General features: G+C 33.2%; 1 protein-coding gene across 1 annotated transcript in view; it reads right to left on the bottom strand.

Moving 5' to 3' along the window:
- Positions 1-10,697: 10,697 nt before the first annotated feature.
- LOC139870827 (uncharacterized) overlaps positions 10,698-22,506 on the bottom strand; it is a 37,157-nt gene continuing 25,348 nt past the window's right edge. Inside the window, exons 2-4 of the mRNA XM_071858598.1 lie at positions 13,938-14,005; positions 11,286-11,664; positions 10,698-11,180 (exon numbers count right to left, since the gene is read on the bottom strand). Coding sequence (XP_071714699.1) covers positions 10,698-11,180; positions 11,286-11,664; positions 13,938-14,005 — 930 coding nt within the window. The remainder of the gene's footprint in view (positions 11,181-11,285; positions 11,665-13,937; positions 14,006-22,506) is intronic.

Raw genomic sequence — 22,506 nt, 5'->3', positions numbered from 1 at the left:
AGAACACTTCAAAAATCCCTTCAAGTTTACTAATTTACTTCCAAGCTTTCTAATCCATTCCAAGTAATCATCTAAGATCAAGAAACCTTTGTTATATACAGTAGGTTATCTTTCTTATTCAAGGTAATATTCATATTCAAACTTTGATTCAATTTCTATAACTATAAACTATCTTAATTCGAGTAAAAAAAATCTTACTTGAACTTGTTTTTGTGTCATGATCCTACTTCAAGAACTTTCAAGCCATCCGAGATCCTTTGAAGCTAGATCATTTCTTGTCACTTCCAGTAGGTTTACCTACTAAACTTGAGGTAGTAATGATGTTCATAACATCATTCGATTCATATATATAAAACTATCTTATTCGAAGGTTTAAACTCGTAATCACTAGAACATAGTTTAGTTAATTCTAAACTTGTTCGCAAACAAAAGTTAATCCTTCTAACTTGAATTTTAAAATTAACTACACACATTTTCTATATCTATATTATATGCTAACTTAATGATTTAAAACCTGGAAACACGAAAAACACCGTAAAACTGGATTTACGCCGTCGTAGTAACACCGCGGGCTGTTTTGGGTTAGTTAATTAAAAACTATGATAAACTTTGATTTAAAAGTTGTTATTCTAAGAAAATGATTTTTATTATGAACATGAAACTATATCAAAAAATTATGGTTAAACTCAAAGTGGAAGTATGTTTTCTAAAATGGTCATCTAGACGTCGTTCTTTCGACTGAAATGACTACCTTTACAAAAACGACTTGTAACTTATTTTTCCGACTATAAACCTATACTTTTTCTATTTAGATTCATAAAATAGAGTTCAATATGAAACCATAGCAATTTGATTCACACAAAACGGATTTAAAATGAAGAAGTTATGGGTAAAACAAGATTGGATAATTTTTCTCATTTTAGCTATGTGAAAATTGGTAACAAATCTATTCCAACCATAACTTAATCAACTTGTATTGTATATTATGTAATCTTGAGATACCATAGACACGTATACAATGTTTCGACCTATCATGTCGACACATCTATATATATTTCGGAACAACCATAGACACTCTATATGTGAATGTTGGAGTTAGCTATACAGGGTTGAGGTTGATTCCAAAATATATATAGTTTGAGTTGTGATCAATACTGAGATACGTATACACTGGGCCGTGGATTGATTCAAGATAATATTTATCGATTTATTTCTGTACATCTAACTGTGGACAACTAGTTGTAGGTTACTAACGAGGACAGCTGACTTAATAAACTTAAAACATCAAAATATATTAAAAGTGTTGTAAATATATTTTGAACATACTTTGATATATATGTATATATTGTTATAGATTCGTGAATCAACCAGTGGCCAAGTCTTACTTCCCGACGAAGTAAAAATCTATGAAAGTGAGTTATAGTCCCACTTTTAAAATCTAATATTTTTGGGATGAGAATACATGCAGGTTTTATAAATGATTTACAAAATAGACACAAGTACGTGAAACTACATTCTATGGTTGAATTATCGAAATCGAATATGCCCCTTTTTATTAAGTCTGGTAATCTAAGAATTAGGGAACAGACACCCTAATTGACGCGAATCCTAAAGATAGATCTATTGGGCCTAACAAACCCCATCCAAAGTACCGGATGCTTTAGTACTTCGAAATTTATATCATATCCGAAGGGTGTCCCGGAATGATGGGGATATTCTTATATATATGCATCTTGTTAATGTCGATTACCATGTGTTCAATCCATATGAATGATTTTTATCTCTATGTATGGGATGTGTATTGAAATATGAAATCTTGTGGTCTATTATTATGATTTGATATATATAGATTAAACCTATAACTCACCAACATTTTTGTTGACGTTTTAAGCATGTTTATTCTCAGGTGATTATTAAGAGCTTCCGCTATCGCATACTTAAATAAGGACGAGATTTGGAGTCCATGCTTGTATGATATTGTGTAAAAACTGCATTCAAGAAACTTATTTTGTTGTAACATATTTGTATTGTAAACCATTATGTAATGGTCGTGTGTAAACAGGATATTTTAGATTATCATTATTTGATAATCTACATAAAGCTTTTAAAACCTTTATTGATGAAATAAAGGTTATGGTTTGTTTTAAAATGAATGCAGTCTTTGAAAAACGTCTCATATAGAGGTCAAAACCTCGCAACGAAATCAATTAATATGTAACATTTTTAATCAATAAGAACGGGACATTTCAACTACACTATACAGGGTTGAGGTTGATTCTACAATAATATATATACTTTGAGTTGTGATCGAGTCTGAGACATGTACACGGGTCACGACTCGTATTAATTAATTCAAATATTATATATTAAACTATATATGAATTATTGGATTACTAATTCTGGACTGCTAACTGTGGACTGCCAACATTGGACAATTAAAATGAATTAAAATATTGATTATAACATATGAAACTAAACAATTCTTCAAGTTTGCCACTTGATTTCATCTTAAACCTCATTTGTATCTTGACGATTACAATCTGCGTTCAAACCTTTCATGATTCTTGAAAACACCTGAATTGAGAGAATAAACCAACCGCACTTCATCTACAGAAGAAAAGATTGATGCATATAGTTATGCACCTGAAAACTCTCGGAACCTGAGTAAATGTTTAACACGTATCTGTGCTAGCTCATTTGACATTGTTATTATCGAAAATAACTTTGAATTTTTTTTCAAATTAGTCAATTTTGTCACAGCTCCAGCAAGGCAACATCGACTGTTCGTTCGAAACAACCTTATTATAACCCTGATATATTTGTGTGCTCTTTTATCGTTACCGGGAAATCGTTTATATTCCACCACATTGGTATTAAACTTACCAGGAACTTCATTACTCATTGGCTTAAGTCGCTCCGAAGAACCATATTACTTGTTCATTAAAACCCTATCATACACTCATCCACATCTTATAACAAAAATTGTCATACCAAATACTGAGAATCAGCAAATCAGTATTCAGAATCTCACAGCGTTCTACGTCAACAGTTATATGTATATATATAACATATATCTCTTAGAATTATGATCTTCCATTCTAAAATTCTAAAAAGCACCCAGTCTGTGATTCAATACTCGGAATGTTGAAAAAGCTGAATGAAGTAGCAAAAACTGTAAACGATCTTAACAGCCGAAAGTTTGATGATAAAGAATAGTATGTTGACAAAGCTCAGAAAAGTTGGAACTGATAAACGGCTTGAGAAAATCTTGAAGGAGGCTTTGGGCAAATCACAAAGACTAAACCTGCCTTTAAAGATTCCAAATGATTCAGTATCTGCTGAAGTCATTAACGAATACCTTGCTCCTGGATCTAAACTCTTGTGAACAAATCTTCTTCATCATGCATCGATATTAGAAATTCTAAGATATCATCGTATCTTTCATTATAAATATCCTCGATATTTCTGAAGATATTTTCATAACTATTATTATTTAAATAATTTATCTCTTCGCGCATTCTGCGTTACATCATAAAAGAAACTGTTTTAGTTTCTAAATTCTGAAGAAAAAAAATTCAGAATTAAAATATGAATGTTTTTGAAGTAGTGTTGGGAACTGAAGCATGAGTTAGTATAATATAATGACACTTGATCAACGTGATTATATTACAGTAAGTCATGCTGAGTTTCTAATGAAATGTGATGATTCACAGGCCATAACGTCATCACGTGTCATGTTACACGACTGTTACATTCTATCTAATCTATAAACATATCAAGAACATATTTTCTTGATAGTCCTATCTTTTCCCTTAAATTTCGGAATTCAACCATGACTAGTCAAAAGTTATGATGAAACATGTCTTTCTCATTTCACTATTTAGTGATAGTTTCATTCGTACTCTTCGAATAATCTAATTATTTTATCCTTATTACTCAATGGTGATAAAACTCTATTTATCAACTCATATTCGCCATGAAAACATTTTCATTGTTAGCTATGACGACCTTGATCAAATTTCGGGACGAAATTTCTTTAACGGGTAGGTACTGTGACGACCAGGAAATTTTTGATCAAATTTAAACAAATCTCTATAGGATTTCGACACGATAAGCAAAGTCTGTAATGTTGAGTCTCGAAAACTTTGGAACAGTTTATATGAATGCATTTGCCCTTTTGACCATTCTCGACGATTCAAGAACCACTATTTGTAAATAGATACATATATATTTAAATATATGAATTTAAAATATAAATTGAAATATTGTATGACGTAATTGTTAGAACTAATAATGTAAAATAAAATAATATATAATAACTATTATTTAAAAGGTATCTATATATGTAAATGAAGTATATTGAATATATATATATATATATATATATATATATATATATATATATATATATATATATATATATATATATATATATATATATATATATATATATATATATATATATATATATATATATATATATATATATATATGTTTTCGAATTTATTTTGTAATCGACAGTAACGTTCAAATGTAATTCAATCGATATTAAACGAGTTAAAAATGAATATATGTGATTTTAAAATAAACGGTGATCCGAAAATGAGTTCTATAAATTTTAGGCTTATTAAAAATGTATTTAGGAACTATTGGTTAAGTTTTGACACTTTTTATATTTTACCCATAAATGATAGGGACAATTGAAGTAAATTTTATTTAATAAATTAATGATCAAATTTTACACCATAATGACCAAAATAATTAAATATAGTTAATTTAAAAATATGGGATTTTTCTTAACACTTTTATTCGCCACTGATTAACAACGGAGTATGAAATTCAGTCCGTGAAAGGCAACGGCTAATATTATCACACGTTTTTATAAAGTGATGTAATATTATATTATGTGTACTGTTGCTAATTGATTCATATTGTTTCTAATTGATTCAATCAAACATTATAGGTATTATTATATAGGTATTATTAATACATAAATTACATATAAATATATGTAACATGTAAACTTGAATCAAACATCTCCACTTGCAATTTCTGTTTCTTTTCATTCCTTGTTTCATCGACACTACAAAAGACCATAACTCCCTCTCCATTAAACAACCATCACCGGACTACCACCTTCCCACGACCACTTTGGTTCACCACCATTTTTAACATACCACCACCACTTTACACTATTTCCGTTTCTATGATTAAATTCAAAAATCATTACCTTCACCAAAACCCACTTGTTCTAACTATATTTTTTATTCGACGATTGATAACTGAGAACCAACTATGATGGATCAACCACCATCGTGAAACACCAATTCAATCACAACATAGACACAACCACTGAGACCACTACAGCTACAGTTGCTACATCTCCTATTTTGTTGTTTTTGCTTTGTTATAGACAAACCCATTTAACCGTCAACACCACTATCCGTTCAATACACCACCACCGATAACACCTCTTCATCAAACCGCCACCTTCATATCTTATCTCTCTCTACACCTCTCTCTCTCTCTCTCCTATTTCTTGCTTGCTGAAACCAAAACAAAACCATCACCAATATCCTTGTTATATCTGTTTCTATTCGAGGAACACCACAAAACCGCATCTGTTTCGGTTTTCTATCGACAAGAACCACCACAATCTCAGCGTGAGTTCTTTTTCTATCTCAAACAACGATGAACAGTAATATGGGAGATGAAATTACGCGTTTCGCGTAAGTCTTCACATGTTTCGTGTGGGAGATGATGATACAGTAATGTTGGCCAAGAAAATACGTGATTCGCGTAGTATGTTACGCGTTCCACTTAATTTAGTGATGGATTACATGATCAGCGTAGATGATGATGTTGCTCATGTTTCACTGTTGCTGCTACGATTATACTTCTGTTTCAGGTATTGCTGAACGAACACCAACCCACAAACCCATCATTGAACCACCATTTCCATCATGATCCGTCACCTTTCAATCACCAACCACAACAGCTATTTTATATTACTATTCGCTATATTGTTGATGCTATTGCAGTACCCTCTCGTTACTAATGGACCAAGTCATAAATTAACCAAACACACCACTAAATGAACACCACCATACCCCTGTGAACGGTTGTTATTTCCACGATGTTTCTCCTGCTATTTCGCCATCATTAAAACACCTTTAAATCACCAAAAATAACCTCAACCAACTGCTACTGCACTCGTTTTTCTTGCTGTTCCAACTGAAGCTTTACCACCATTTTTTTTTTATATAAAAGTTATCCACTTGATATTATTGAAGTTCTTATGCTATGCATTTTATAAATCAGGATATAGTGTGCAAGTGGGACTAAATAAATAGTGGCCAACATTTAGAGCAATTAGTAGTTGACGTTGCATTTTTTTTAATTAGATTATAAAAGGTTTATGGTTGGCGATAGGTTTACAGCGAATATATATATATATATATATATATATATATATATATATATATATATATATATATATATATTACGAGTACGGGATGCTTGTTGGGATTCTTTAACATCTTTAATTGGGCTTAGTATAATGTTGGGTTATTAATTTCTCTTTGGGCCGAAAAATCCAGTTTATGGTTGGGCCGCAGGCCACTAGATTCGGTTGGGATGAAATTCTTCTATTGCAAGTTGGGCCGTGAGCCAACTTCTATTTTTCAGTTGGGCCGTGCTTGTGATATTATTGGGCTGTGTTGATTTGAGATGCTGGGCCGAAATTTAGTTTAAGTTTCATGGTTATGGCCGAATGATGAGGATGAAAGATTGATATTAGAGTGATAGTTTAAGTCGATATTGATGATGATATACTAGTGATAACGAGAATAATGTTAATAGTTAGAGATCGTGACCAGGGTGATGTACATGATTATATTATGGTTATGATTATGATCGTGATATAATTATGATTATGATTATAATTTGATTATGCTATAATGATGATGCCTATGATATCATGATAATATAGATGATTATGATATTAGAATGAGGATGATATTAGATCACGATAATGATGAAGAAATGATAAGTGTTTGATGAAGATGACATAGTTAATCATGCGGGTTAATACCAAAATGAATCGTTGGTTCATGGGGTTAAAGGTGTTAATTGGGTTAGCGGGACGTCGCGGGTTCAAACCCGGACTTGGGCATTTTTTTTAGATTACTTCGTTGAGGTAGTTTACTTATTACTCATCATTATTATTATTATTATTATTATTATTATTATTATTATTATTATTATTATTATTATTATTATTATTATTATTATTATTATTATTATTATTATTATTATTATTAAACTAACACTAAATACTAAAATTATGATTATTGTTATTATTATTATTATTATTATTATTATTATTAGTAAAATTATTATTTTTAGAATTATAATTATTAGTATACATTATTATTAAAATTATCATTTTTATTAAAAGTATTATTTTTATTAAAGTTATCATTTTATCATTAATATTAAAAGTATCATTTTTAACTCTATTATCATTATTATTATTTTTATCATTTCTAATATTATTTTAGTATTAATATAATTTTAACAAACGAAAGATATATATACATATATACAAAAATGTATTAAATACATATAACAAAACAAAATTTATATTTTTATTTTAAATATATAAAATAAATATATGAAACATATAGGTTATTAATATAAAAATGATATAACTAATAAATTCTTATATATATAAATTTGTTCGATTACAATTATGTGTGTTAATATATATACATGATATAGGTTCGTGAATCCGAGACCAGCCCTACATTGTTCAGTTGTTCAATGTCATCATATGTATTTTTACTACAAAATACAGTATGGTGAGTTTCATTACTCCATTTTTAAATGCTTTTGCAATATATATTTTTGGGACTGAGAATACACGCGCTTTTATAAATGTTTGACGAAATAGACACAAGTAATTGAAACTACATTCTATGGTTGAATGACCGAAGCCGAATATGCCCCTTTTTGCTTGGTAGCCTAAGAATTAGTAAACCAGTCTACTAATTGACTCGAATCCTAAAGATAGATATATTGGGCCTAACGAACCCCATCCGTTGTTGCAGATGCTTTAGTACTTCGAATTCGTTTTATCATATCCGATGAATGTCCCGGAATGATAGGGGATATTCTTATATGCATCTTGTTAATGTCGGTTACCAGGTGTTCAATCCATATGAATGATTATTTTTGTCTCTATGCATGGGACGTATTTTTATGAGAAATGGAAATGAAAATCTTGTGGTCTATTAAAAATGATGGAAATGAATATTTATGATAAACTAATGAACTCACCAACCTTTTGGTTAACACTCGAAAGCATGTTTATTCTCAGGTATGAAAGAAATCTTCCGCTGTGCATTTGCTCATATTAGAGATATTACTTGGAGTCATTCATGACATATTTCAAAAGACGTTGCATTCGAGTCGTCGAGTTCATCAAGATTATTATTAAGTCAATTATAGTTGGATATATTATGAAATGGTATGCATGTCATCAACTTTCGATGAAATAGAAGTTTGTCTTTTAAAAACGAATGCAATGTTTGTAAAATGTATCATATAGAGGTCAAGTACCTCGTGATGTAATCAACTATTATGAATCGTTTATAATCGATAGGAATGGGGCATTTCAAAACTCAAAACATAAGTTGGTTAAAAGTTCATTTCTTCACAAGTGTGCAAAACAGTTTAGTTTTACACTACAAGATCTTATGTTAATTTATAATTAGCAAAACTTATCTATTTGACTCAAGAACTTTAACGAAGTCTTAGCACATATAAAAGTGCTTATTTGCAAAAGGAATAGTCTCCAAGTCTTCATTAACCTTGTCTTTGGAGATAAGGTTTTAGACTAATTTCTGACTTCAATAAAATCTTGTGTCAACTAGATAGGACTATATTTTGATGATTTCTTAATGAATCTTAGTGATTTTACTGTCATTGGTTTCCTTATTATGTTTACTTCTTAGATCAGATGACTTTGGTTCAAGATCTATTTTATATTTTGAGCTATTCATGAATCTTTGACACTTGGTCAGATTGCCATGAATTTGAACATGTTTCACCAAATAAAATTCTAAAATGACTTTCCCTTTAAGTTAACTCATTAAACCTTTATTAGAAGTCTCAAACACATATATCAACATCATATAAATTCATGAGTTCCAAAAAGCAACCATAGGTTGGTGTTTAGGTCATACACTTCAAGTAAAAATTTGGACAGCTCAAAGATAAATTAGTTTTACATAGTTTAACCACTTTGGTTCTTATTTAACTACATTTTAAGATATTGGACATATATAGATCTTAAGTATACTGATATAGTATCAAAATCAAGGTTAGCCATATAGTCATCATTGAGTGATTTAACACTCTAGATCGAGCTTTTACACCATGAAGGTTCTTGATTTTGACTAGAAATGATGAATAGATTAAGTTAGGTAGTTATACATTGATGTAATCTACTCCTAATGCTTAAACAAAGTGATCAAATGATGGATTATAATCTATATTTGAGAGTGGATAAGTGTTGTGAGAGAATGGAGAATGAAGAAATCGAAGAATGGGAGGTAGAAGCAAGCTTATATAGAGATGGTGGTAGTGGTGGTGGTGGTCTTGGGACGTGGCACAAGGAGGGGATGGGAAGGGAGTAACTCACCTCTTGCCATAAATGGAGATCATGATTTTGTTTTGCATGAAGTTTACTTAGTGGAGAAGTACTTGGTGAAGGTGTTTTGATGATGTACATGATGATGATGATGATGAATGACGATGGTGATGATGATGGTGTAGGTGTTCTAGTTAATTTTTGGTTTTGCATGTGTACATGTATTTGTGTAGGCTTTCTAATGTTTAATCCTAAGATGTTTACTAGTATGTTTAAGGTTCAGGAAGTAAGCTAAGGTTAAGTCTTAATCAAGATAGATCAAGGTTGGTTAAGTGAAAGAAATGGCTAAGTACAAAGGAATCAAGACTAGTTGTGGAGTGTAGAAATGTTTCTATGTTATGAACAAATGTTCAAATGAAAATGTTTCAAGTCTTTAATCTAAATGCTTAGTTAATAAGTTTATTTATTAAGTTAATATAAATATAAATTGCAAGTTTAGGGTTTATGAAAATGAACTAGGGTTTATAGTAGTAATCTAGGGTTCATGATGATAAGTTAGGGTTTATGACTTAATGGAAATATGTAAAGTAATACCCAATCAAGTAAAACCTAAAATGTATCCTTAGGGTTATACAAAACCTAAAATAAACCAAGAAATAGATTAATATATTTACTCGTTATGTCAGAAAAGGTAACTTAAAGAAGTCAAACTAGACAACTTAGGTCGAAAAGCTAGAGTTGTGATACACGACATATGGAAAGCATTATGAATACCACTAAGCTCCTGTGGTAGTTTCAATCTATATGCAACTGGACCAATCCTTTCAATAACCTCAGAAGGTCCTACATATCTCGGGCTCAACTTTCCTCGCTTCCCAATCCTTATTACTCCTTTCCATGGAGAAACTTTTAGCATAACTTTGTCACCCACTTGAAATTCTAGAAATTTTCTTCGGACATCGGCATAACTCTTCTACCTACTTCTTGTCGTCTTTAATCTTTTCTGAACCTGAAAGATCTTCTCAGTTATTTCTTGGATAATCTATGATCCTGTTAATTGTGAATCACCAATCTCACTCCAAAACAATGGTGATCTACATTTTCTTCCATACAAAGCTTCAAATGGAGCAGCCTTTATATTCGAGTGATAACTATTGTTATACAAAAACTCAGCTAAAGGTAAATACTGATCCCAGCCACTTCCAAAATCAATTACACATGCTCGGAGCATGTCTTTAAATGTCAAAATAGTTCTCTCACTCTGCCCATCGGTTTGAGGCTGATAAGCCGTACTCATATACAAAAGACTACTAAGGGCTTTTTGCAATGATTGCCAAAATCTTGAAGTAAATCTGCAATCTTGGTCAGAGATAATAGAAATTGGAACTCCATGTCTAGAGACAATCTCCTTGATATACAAATCTGCCAACCTTTCTATCTTGTCGGTTTCTTTCATGGGTAAGAAATGTGCAGATTTCATAAGGCGAACCACTATTACCCAACTAGTGTCATAACCCTTCGCAGTCTTTGGTAATTTCGTAATGAAATCCATCATAATTCCTTCCCATTTCCATTCGGGAATCTCAGGTTGCTGCAATAATCCTGATGGTTTCTGATTCTCATCCTTGACCTTCAAATATGTCAAACACTTCCTAACATAAGTTGCAATTTCAGCTTTCATGTTCGGCCACCAATAGAATTCCTTTAAGTCATGGTACATTTTCCCAGACCCTGGATGAATTAAATATCTCGTCTTGTGTTCTTCATCCATCACAAGCTCTCTCAATCCACCAAACTTTGGAATCCAAATTCTGTTTTCAAAATATCGGGTTCCGTCACTCTTAGCTTCAAAGTTCTTATCCTTCTCACTAATTCCTTCCTTCTTCACGTTCTCTTCCTTCATAGCTTCCATTTGTGCATTTTGAATACGAGACACAAGGTTTGTCTGAATAGTAATATTCAATGACCTAACTCTCAGAGGCTTAACCCTTTCTTTGCGACTGATAAGGCTAAAAAGGAACATATATTCGTAAAAAGGAACATATATTTCATAGCATTATCCCCTAAGAAAGACAAGATTTTAGTTGCAATTGTTCCATTTTCAAGTGATATTCGTTTATATTAAATAAGTGCGAAGACAAAAGGCAGATTCGACAAATTGAAGATAAAAAGGTCCAAAAAGCTCAAAAGTACAAGATACAATTAAAAAGGTTCAAATTATTGATGAAGAACGTCTAAAAATGACAAGAGTACAAGTTACAAAACGCAAAGTACACGATATAAAATTGTACGAAAGGACGTTCGAAAATCCGGAATCGGGACATGAACCAACTTTCAACGCTCGACGCAATGGTGTAAAAATTACAAGTCAACTATGCACAAGAATAAAATATAATATTTAAATAATTCATAATAAGAATAATATTAAATAATAAAAAGTTGTTAATTGAGCATAGTTCAGGGGTCATAAGTGAAATTTCATTTTAATCATTTGCCTATAAAATGTAACGTATTTGGCTCAGTTTAGGTACCCCTTTTTCAATTCCATTTCAATCTCTCTCTTTAATATGTAAACGTATCATATATATTTATAATATAATTTTAATTTTAATAATAATAATAATTTAGTTATGTAACAAATAAATTACGGGTTTTAAGTCGAAATTCTGTCCGTGCAACGCTACACGATTAATCATCACTGTAAGCTATGTTTTTCCTTTTTAATTTAATGTCTCGTAACTAAGTTATTATTATGCTTATTTGAGCCGAAGTAATCGTGATGTTGGGCTAAAATATTAAGACGGGGTTATTGAACTTTGTACCATAATTAAGGTTTGGGCAAAAGACCGACACTTGTGGAAATTGGACTATTGACTATTAATAGATGGGGGGTATTGTCTAATTGAGTGACAACTCATTGGAGTCTGTCGAACCTATCTTCAAATTAATTAACCTAATAATTAATAATGATTATGGTTCTCCTATTTAGTGACGTTGTCCTATTATAATCATTTAATTAATTATTCGGGTTGGGTAATTGATTATTCAAACTGATCAAGTGGGTAAATTAATATTCATATCTAATCAAAACAGGGGTGGATTACATACAGTGATAACTGGTGTAATTGTTGACAGAAGTGATAACTGCGTCACAGTTTAAATCCTTAATTAGTTGGAATATTTGACTTCGGGTATAAGGGTAATTTGACGAGGACACTCGCACTTTATATTTATGACCGATGGACTATTATGGACAAAAACCAGATAGGTATCAAATAAACCAGGACAAAGGACAATTAACCCGAGTAACAATTAATTAAAATCAAAACGTCAAACATCATGATTACGAAAGTTTAAATAAGCATAATCCTTTTATTTCATATTCTATCGCAATTTTATTTATTGTTATTTTATTTATCGTCATTTATTTATTTTACGCACTTTAATTATTGTCATTTATCTTTACGTTTAAAAATATAAAATCGACAAACCGGTCATTAAACGGTAAAAACCCCCCTTTTATAATAATATTACTACTTATATATATATTTATATAAATATAGTTTTATAAAAATATAGTACGTAATCACTAGCTCCCTGTGGAACGAACCGGACTTACAAAAAACTACACTACTCTACGATTATGTACACTGCCTATAAGTGTTGTAGCAAGGTTTAAGTATATCCCATCCGTAAATTAATAAAACTTGTGTCATATTTTGTAGTATTTCCTAGTAAAAATAATACTATTTCGTACCCTCACGCTACATCATCAAGTATTTTTGGCGCCGCTGCCGGGGAACGTTAAAACGCTATATTTTTAATTTATATTTGTAAAAATAAAATTATATAAAACAAAGTAATTTTGGGGACACGTTGTGTCTAATAGAATTTTTTTTTTAATTAGTTTTTATAGATTTTCACTAGATTTCACTAGATTTTCACCCTTCTTTTTCTTTGTTTCTATCGTGACCACCAAAAGCAAAAGCAAAAGCAATGGGTCCCACTTCTTAATTGCCTACTAAAAATACCTTATTCATTTTCTTGGATGCTGTGCTTTAATAGAAATAAAAAAAAAAGAACGAAATGAGATTTGGTACAAGTTAATGACTGTAATTAATTTAATTATTAATAAATCTAGTCGCAGATCATTTATATGAGATTTGGACTTATTTTATTTAAAAAAAAAAAAAAACCTAAAAAAAAAAAACAAAAACGTAAAAAAAAAAAAAAAAAACGAGTTTTGAGCATGCATCAATTTTGAATCTGCATTATTTTGAGCCTGCATAGTTTTGAATCTGCATCAGTTTTGAGCCTACATAATTTTGAATCTGCACTCCCATTTTGAGCCTGCATATAAAAAAAATAAAAAATTATAAAAAAATATATTTTTAAGATTTTGTCTATAAAAAAAATGTTTTTTTTTTTAGTTTTATTACCTTTAGATTTTTAGACTATATTCGCAACTTTTAGTATTAAGTTTAGTTTTGCCATAGTTATTTTTACTTCTAGAATTTTTAGGCTTTGCCGTAAAATCCCTTAAGTGCTTATTCCTTAGACTAAGTTTTAGGTGCTTTAGAATTTTACGACGCCGTATTTCGCACTACTTTCTTATTTTTATTTTTCGACGCCTATTTTTCGACCTTTTTATTTTTCAACATTTTTCGACGCGCAATCTATTTCTTCCTTATTTCTCGATACTCTAGTTTTTAGGACTTAGAATTTTCTATACTTCTTATCTAAATCTTAAAACGGAAAGAAAAATTATTTAAGCGGTTAAATTAATAGACGTTGACATTTTTCTGGTTCGTAGTAATAGTTGAATTTGTTAGTGGCTAGTTGTGGGCTTCCGATTTAAAGGGTCCTGGCTACCTGCTACATCTTTTGGCTATTCGAAACGTGGGCAAAATCAGAAAAGTCTATTAATTGGACAACTTATATAAGTTTTTCTTATTTTTATAACTAATAGGATATTCTGTGAATGCACCGAGCAAAACGTTCACCACCTTTCATACGTTCACCACCTGTAACTCGATCAAGACATCTAGCAAATATTGTCGCCGTTGATTTTTCTTTAGAATCGTCATCTAGTCGAACAAGAACTCCAACTCAAATTTCCGATAATCCATCTTTTGAACCCGACTTCACAATTAAGAACCCGGAGCATATTCAAGGACAATTCCAAGATCCTGAACCACTAATCATTCCTCCTGAACCACAAACCATTAAATCAGAATCTTCTAGTGATTCGTATTCAACAAATTCAATTATGGAAAATCTGGAACCTCTAAGTATGGAAGATCGAATGAGAGCCACACGCACGGGTCAACGTCACGCCATTATTAAGCCAGACATTAATGCGCCAGATTATGAAATCAAAGGACAAATCCTACACATGGTAACTAATCAGTGCCAATATAGTGGTGCGCCGAAGGAAGATCCAAACGAACATCTTCGTACGTTTAATAGGATCTGTACACTATTCAAAATCCGAGAAGTTGAGGATGAACAGATCTATCTCATGTTGTTTCCCTGGACTTTAAAGGGAGAAGTCAAAGATTGGTTAGAATCGTTACCTGAAGGGGCGATTGACACATGGGATGTTTTACTTGATAAATTTCTTAAAAGATTCTTTCCGGCATCTAAAGCCGTGAGACTTCAAGGAGAAATTGTTACGTTCACACAAAAGTCAAATGAAACTCTATATGAGGCGTGGACAAGATTTGGAAAGTTGTTGAGAGGATGTCCTCAACACGGTTTAGACACTTATTAAATAGTACAAATATTCTACCAAGGTGTCAACGTTGCTACACGAAAAGACATCGACATAACAGCTGGTGGTTCCATTATGAAGAAAACCGCAACTGAAGCTTACAAAATTATTGATAACACAGCCTCCCACTCTCATGAGTGGCACCAAGAGAAAGATATATATCGTTCATCTAAAGCGACTAGAGCCGATTCTAGCCATAACTTTGATTTCGTTTCCGCAAAAATAGATGCTTTTGAGAGACGAATGGAAAAGATGAATAAAGATATTCACGCAATACGAATCAGTTGTGAGCAATGCGGTGGACCACACTTAATGAAAGACTGTCACATTGAACAAACGATAGAACAACGTGAGAATGTTGTCTACATGAATCAAAGGCTGGAAAATAGTTATCAGAATAATTATCAACCGCCAAGGCCAAACTTTAATCGAAATCAAAACATTCTTTACAATCCAAAAGGACCCGACAATAACTCGTATAACCAACAAGGTCCGAATAACCAACCAACTCAAAACAACACTTTCAATCAACAAAGACCTGGCTTGTATAAACCACCACAACAAACCGAAGAGAAAAAGTCAAATCTGGAAGAAGTGGTATTTAAGCTAGTTGAATCTCAAACACAATTTATTGAAACTCAAACTCAAACGAATGAGAGGTTTGATCAGTCATTTAGAACTCAACAAGCTTCTATTTTGAATCTAGAAAAACAAGTAGGTACTCTTATTAGATTTATGAGTGAAAGAAAACAAGGAAAGCTACCGAGTAATACTGAAGTAAATCCTCGGAATGAAAATGTTAATATGGTTTCAACAAATTCTGAAAAACCAGCATCAGAAGATGGGGATGTTTTAGATGTAAGTAACAATGAAGAAGTTACACCACCAACACCACCACCCGAGTATGTAAAGCCAGTGGTGGCACCATACAGACCACCCATCCCGTTTCCAAGAAAAGGAGTTGAGTATAAGCAAGTAATAGGTAATAAAGTTTGTGATACCTCTGGAAAGTAGAAGAAGAAGAATAAAAAAGTGCAAGAAACAAAAACAGTAGAAGTAAACCCGGTGAAGACAGTTCCACCAAATCCTCCACCTAGGGTAGGTGATCTGGGTGAATTTATTGTTCCTTGTCTACTTAGTGATTGTGTCATGTATGATGCACTAGCAGATTTAGGTGCGAGTGTAAGTGTTATGCCTCTTTCCTTATATAAGAGATTAGGTGTAGGTAAGTTAAGTCCAACGGATATGAGTGTTCGACTCTTTGATCAAACCATTAAGCACCCAGTTAGAATTGCTGACAACCTACCCATTCAAGTAGGCAATTTAACCTTTCTAGTCGAATTCATTGTCATTGACATAGAAGAGGACCCAAACATTTCTCTAATTTTAGGTCGACCATTCTTAGCGTCCACCGGGGCGTTCTTTGATGTAAGAAACGGTAGAATGACACTTAGTAGTGGTGAAAAATCAATCACCTTTATGATTCGAAAGTCTAAATCTCCACCAACCAAAACCGTTGAACCAATAAAAATGATTGGTAAGAACCATGTTGTTTTACCAACTCCAACGGTAGTGCTTAACAATAATAAAATGCCTAAGTGTGGGGAAGATGAAGTAACACCTAATGATGACATGATAACAAAGAACCCCGTTGTTGATACGAAATTAGATAATCCCGTTATTAATAGTTCAATGAAGAAACTTATTAAACGGATTCGCGATGCTAGAACCAAGGGGAACTTTAAGTTATGTAACCGATTAGTATCCAATCTGTCGCCTAAAGAAAAGGCGAAGCTAGTTGAAATTGTGGATATAACACATGAATCCGACCAATGGCTTAAAGAAAAAGTCACGGATATGCAAGTTGATTATGGACCAAGAGAAATTGACGATGAAGCTAATCACAATTTCGACACCACAGCTACCTAAGTGTGGGGAGATTCAAATGTTCTAAAAAGAAAATGCTGTCTAGAATTAGTTGTTCTGTTCTCGTGTAGTTCCGAGAATGGAATCCGATTGGTCTTTTCCGCTAGCAGACACTAAAGAACTAGTTTTCTTCCCCCATTCTGAATTTTTTTTTGTTTTGTAGGTTTTATATTAAATTAATATGCTTTTTAAAATTTATGTTTTGTGTGTTTTTTTTAAAAACAAAAATGTACTTTATTTCATTAAGTTAAAAAAATGATTTCTAAAATTCGTCGTGAGTTGAAGATTAGGTCGTTGAACCGAAATTGCTTTACCCGAGGGCGGGACGAAAAATTTTGTTATCATTATTTTTAATTTTATTGATTTAAAGTATGCCAAAAAATACTATGTTTTATAAATTTTTGAACGTGGGGTTATATACCAAACTTCAAAAATATGTATATATGTTTGTATTTTATGTTATGTACAAAACAGGGTAAAAACAGTGCACTTTCAAAGACTGTCATGAAGTTCAGCAAAAGCTACTGATTTTGACAAGACGCAAAAAAATCAAATGTGAAATAACAATATGTTTGCAAACTCGGTATTTTTAATCACTTTTCTACGTTAATCACCCTCATGAATTTATAATTATAGTCTGATTTCATGCAAATGAGGGCATTGCATGATCTTAAGTGTAGGGAAGGGTTATAAATTCTCTCGGGTTTACACTTAGTTTAATTGCCAAATTTTGTGAAAATTTGAAAAATTTTCAACTAAATGAACTCAAAATCATGTTTATACATATTTATGAACGATGAAAACTAGGTGTTAATACCGAAATTATCGTTACCTCGAAAAGAACATAAATTGAGAAATAACTTAAAACGCTTGAATTCATTTAAAATGGAATAAAGGAGAATAAAAAGGCAAAGAAAGAAACTGTAACATCCCGCATTTTTTCCGTTAAATTATTTTTTTAACGCCGTCTTTTTCTTTTTAGATAATATTCCTCGTATCTAGATTCGTAACCTCCGTTAGCTAACATTCTAAATATTCTCGTTATCGGATTTTAATACGCGTTTTAAAATATTCCGTTTAGGTATTTTCCGCACCCGACTACAAACTCGAGGGACTAAAATTGACACGGGGCAAACTAGTTGACTAGGTCACCTAGTCCACCCCAATCACCACCATTCAACCATCTCCCTCTCTCTCTCTTTCTCTCTAGCAAGAACACACCCAAAACCCAAATTCATTCAATCATCATCTAAATCCGATTGGAGAAGCAAACATCAAAACAAATTACATTTTCGTGATCCTCTCTTCATCCTCTACATTTTGATACCAATATCATCAAGTTTGGGTAACATTTCTAAAACTCTAGATTTCTTTAAATTCGTGTTTTTGACTTGAAATGTTGTAAATTAGTGTCTATGGCTCATTGTGATGTCGTGTATGTAATTTGTATGCTCGATTCGTTGTTTTTGGTGTAACTAGTTCAATATGAAAATTTCTTGCTAAATCCTTGATTTTGGATGATCAAATGTTGTTAGATTGTTAAAGTGCATGTTTTAAAAGTGTTACTAGTATCATTAGCTTCGTTTTGATGTGTAGGTTGATTTGTAAAACTTCATAAACTTGATTAGTGATTTTGGTGATTTTGGATTAGGGTTTGATAAGCTTTATATGAACTTTTGGTGCATCAAATGCTATGAATTGTTGTTGATAAGTGTTTAGTTGCAATGTGTGTTTGATTACCTTCGAAACGGCATATCATACATGTAAATTGGTTGCCCGAATCATGAAATGCGTTTTTAGAACTTGAAACTTTGATTATGAACGTTTAATGCGGTTTTGGGTTGTTGTAAGTGTTGAATTGCTTGATGAAATGTTTCTAGGTGTTTTCCTCGTCAAATTACCTTTCCGATGATATAAGATACATGTTCTAATTGTTTACGGATCATAAAATGTGGTTATTTGGTTTTTAGCTCGTGCATACTTGTGAAAAACAGAAACAGACCTGCACAGATGGTGGCGCGGCGCGCCCCATCCCCGCGCGGCGCGCGGATGTTCCTGGTCAGATTCTGACCTCCTCGTCCCAATTCACGCGAAATGTTTGACTAGTTACCGACCTCCGATTCACATGAAACTTGTTTTAATACACTTGTATATGAATAATTAGCATAGAAAAATAGTCCGGGACCTGACCCGAACATGTTGACTTTTCGTTGACTTTGACCCGACCAAGTTTGACTTTTTGTCAAACTTAACCAATTAATTATGCAATCTTTCTAACATGATTCTATACTTGTATCTTGCATGAAACTTGACAATTTTCTTCACATGCTACATAATCGAGTCGTGTCGAGCCATAGGACTAATTGAACAACTTTGACCCTTCGTGACTATCGTTATTGATACAACCTACTTGTTTAGGTCGAGATTAGCTTTGTCTTTGCACGCGTTTACTCGTTGAAGTACTTTATTAACTCTTGCGCTCAAGGTGAGATCATAGTCCCACCTTTTCAACAACTTTTATACTTTTACATCGTGGGCTGAGAAAACATGTACTTTGTTACATCTTGTACTACTTACTTTTATGTTTTGAACATAAGTGTGAAAACAAACATTCCACGTGCGAGTTAGAACAAAAATGCCTCAATTCGATTATCATTAGTTACACTTGCAGGGTGTAAGCGAGAACTTATATTGTGTGGCCATACGGGTTTAACAAACCCTCATTCGGACGGTTCGCTACCGTTATGCGGATGAAATATATTTTTGTGTTTTAGTGTGGGTTCTAGCACTGTGTGATGGGGTAACGTTGGTTAAGTTTTGATAATTGAGTGCTCGCGTATAACAACACTTTTGGAATGCAAATGATTTGGATAATCTACGTTATGGAAATACAAAATCTTGTGGTTCAAAAACAACGTTTAATACTTACTAAACCTATGATTTCACCAACGTTTTCGTTGACAGATTTCTATGTTTTTCTCAGGTCTTGCACGATATGTGATACATGCTTCCGCTCACTATTTGATACTTGCATCCGATGTCGAGTATACATGCATTTCATGGAGCGTCTTTTGACTTTACTTTAAACCGTGTCGCCTAGATTTCAATCGTACTTATAACGTTGTAACTTAACTTTTGGTTGAACAATTCTTGTAAACTTTGAAACAATCTTTATTTTGAATTTAAGGCGACATATTTTGGTCAAACGTTATCTTAAAGACTTATAATCAGGTAATGGGACCCACGTAGCCGACGCCGTCACTTGACGATTTGTCGGGGTCGCTACAAGTGGTATCAGAGCCTTGGTTGTAGGGATTTAGAGTTCATTTGTGTCCACCCCGAGTCATAGGGTACATAGGTGAATCTAGACTACAACCGGCATATAGACTGAAGTAGGAATTACTTGACTATTTGTGCATCTATACTCGAACTCTTCTATCATATCTAACTCGTATTCGATCTTGATCTTACGTTGATAAATTTTGTTGACGCGCCACCTTGACTTTATGAGGTAATGTTAAATGCACATGAGAATCAGGGTAATATAATTTCCGGGATTATATTACGGTGATTCATATGGACATTCCGACATTATGACATAAAGAATTTAAGGCGAGTCAAGGAAAATTTTCTCTACATCATCATTCCCTATCATGATTAGTATTATTGAGAATACTAATCAACGATATTCTTGTGTCTTGAAGGAACAATGCTTCCCCGTCGCGGACCACGTAATGAAACTTCCGAACAAGCTTTTCAACGCATGATAGCCACCGCCATAGGTGCGGCTATGGCTAGTATCTCCTCCGACATCAATAACAACCACAACCACAACAACCATGGAGCCGGTAATTCAAACGAGGGTTGCTCCTACAAAACTTTCATGGGGTGCAAACCTCACACCTTCGATGGGACCGGAGGACCGGTTGTGCTCACCCGATGGTTTGAGCAAACAGAAGCCGTTTTTAGCATAAGCGGTTGTCGGGACCAAGACAAAGTCAAATATTCCACTCACACTTTTGCCGGTATCGCCCTCACATGGTGGAATACGTATGTGCTGTCGGTGGGTATCGATGAAGCTCACACTCTCTCATGGGCCGACTTAAAGAAAAAGATGATCACCGAATACTTCCCGCGCGAAGAGACCCGTAAGCTCGAACACGAACTAAGAACTTTAAAAGCGGTCGGGAATGACCTAAAGGCATATAATCAACGATTTTCTGAGCTATCCTTGATGTGCCCAAACCTCGTGACCCCCGAACCTCTAAGGGTTGAACTTTACATGGATGGTCTTCCCAAGAGCATCAAACAAGGAGTAATGTCATCCAAACCCAGTAATCACCAAGAGGCCCTGAATATGGCCCGTCAATTGATCGAAACGGTAGACGAGATTGAAGTGCCGGCACCTAAAGCCGAGGATGAGTCGGGTGACAACAAAAGAAAATGGGAAGCCCCCCAATCGAGTAACTACAACAACAACTTTTCCAAGGAACCTCTCACCCCCGTCGGCAAGAAAAGTTATGCCGGGACACGACCTTTTTGCAACAAATGCCACAAGCATCATTTTGGTAAATGTGGCAAGCTAATTTGCCATCGGTGCCAAGGTAGTGGTCATATTGCCAAGTATTGTGGAAGTACCGCCCCCATCACTCAAAAGGGGCCCGGCGCACCAAAGCCGAGTATTTGCTACAAATGTGGCCAATCGGGTCATTTTAGGAATGAATGCCCAAAGAATAAAGCAAAAACCAACGCGCGCCGTTGAACTTACAACATCAACACCTAGAATGCCCGAGACGATGATAGACTAGTCACGGGTACGTTTCTTCACAACAAACCGTATATTTCATACTTATTCGATTCGAGTACCATTAGACGTTTTATAACCAAGGATATGACTCGTGCTCTTTATATTCCACCTCTTTCCCCCAGATACTACTTAGACGATTTAAGTGACCGACGGAAAATATTGTGTGCCTATAAATTTTATCGGAGGATATGCGTTAATAAATTGGACTCGACACCTATAGAACTAAGGAACTCAAAACCTATTCATTAAGGAGAAATTGTTGCCCTACATTTATGTATAGATTATTGTGAACTAAGTAACTTTCGGTTGGAAACCAATACTCTCTTCCTCGTATCCATTACCTCA

This window comes from Rutidosis leptorrhynchoides, chromosome 10, assembly GCF_046630445.1.
Source record: "Rutidosis leptorrhynchoides isolate AG116_Rl617_1_P2 chromosome 10, CSIRO_AGI_Rlap_v1, whole genome shotgun sequence".
Taxonomy (NCBI): Eukaryota; Viridiplantae; Streptophyta; class Magnoliopsida; order Asterales; family Asteraceae; genus Rutidosis; species Rutidosis leptorrhynchoides.
This window is presented reverse-complemented; position numbering and strand designations above follow the sequence as displayed.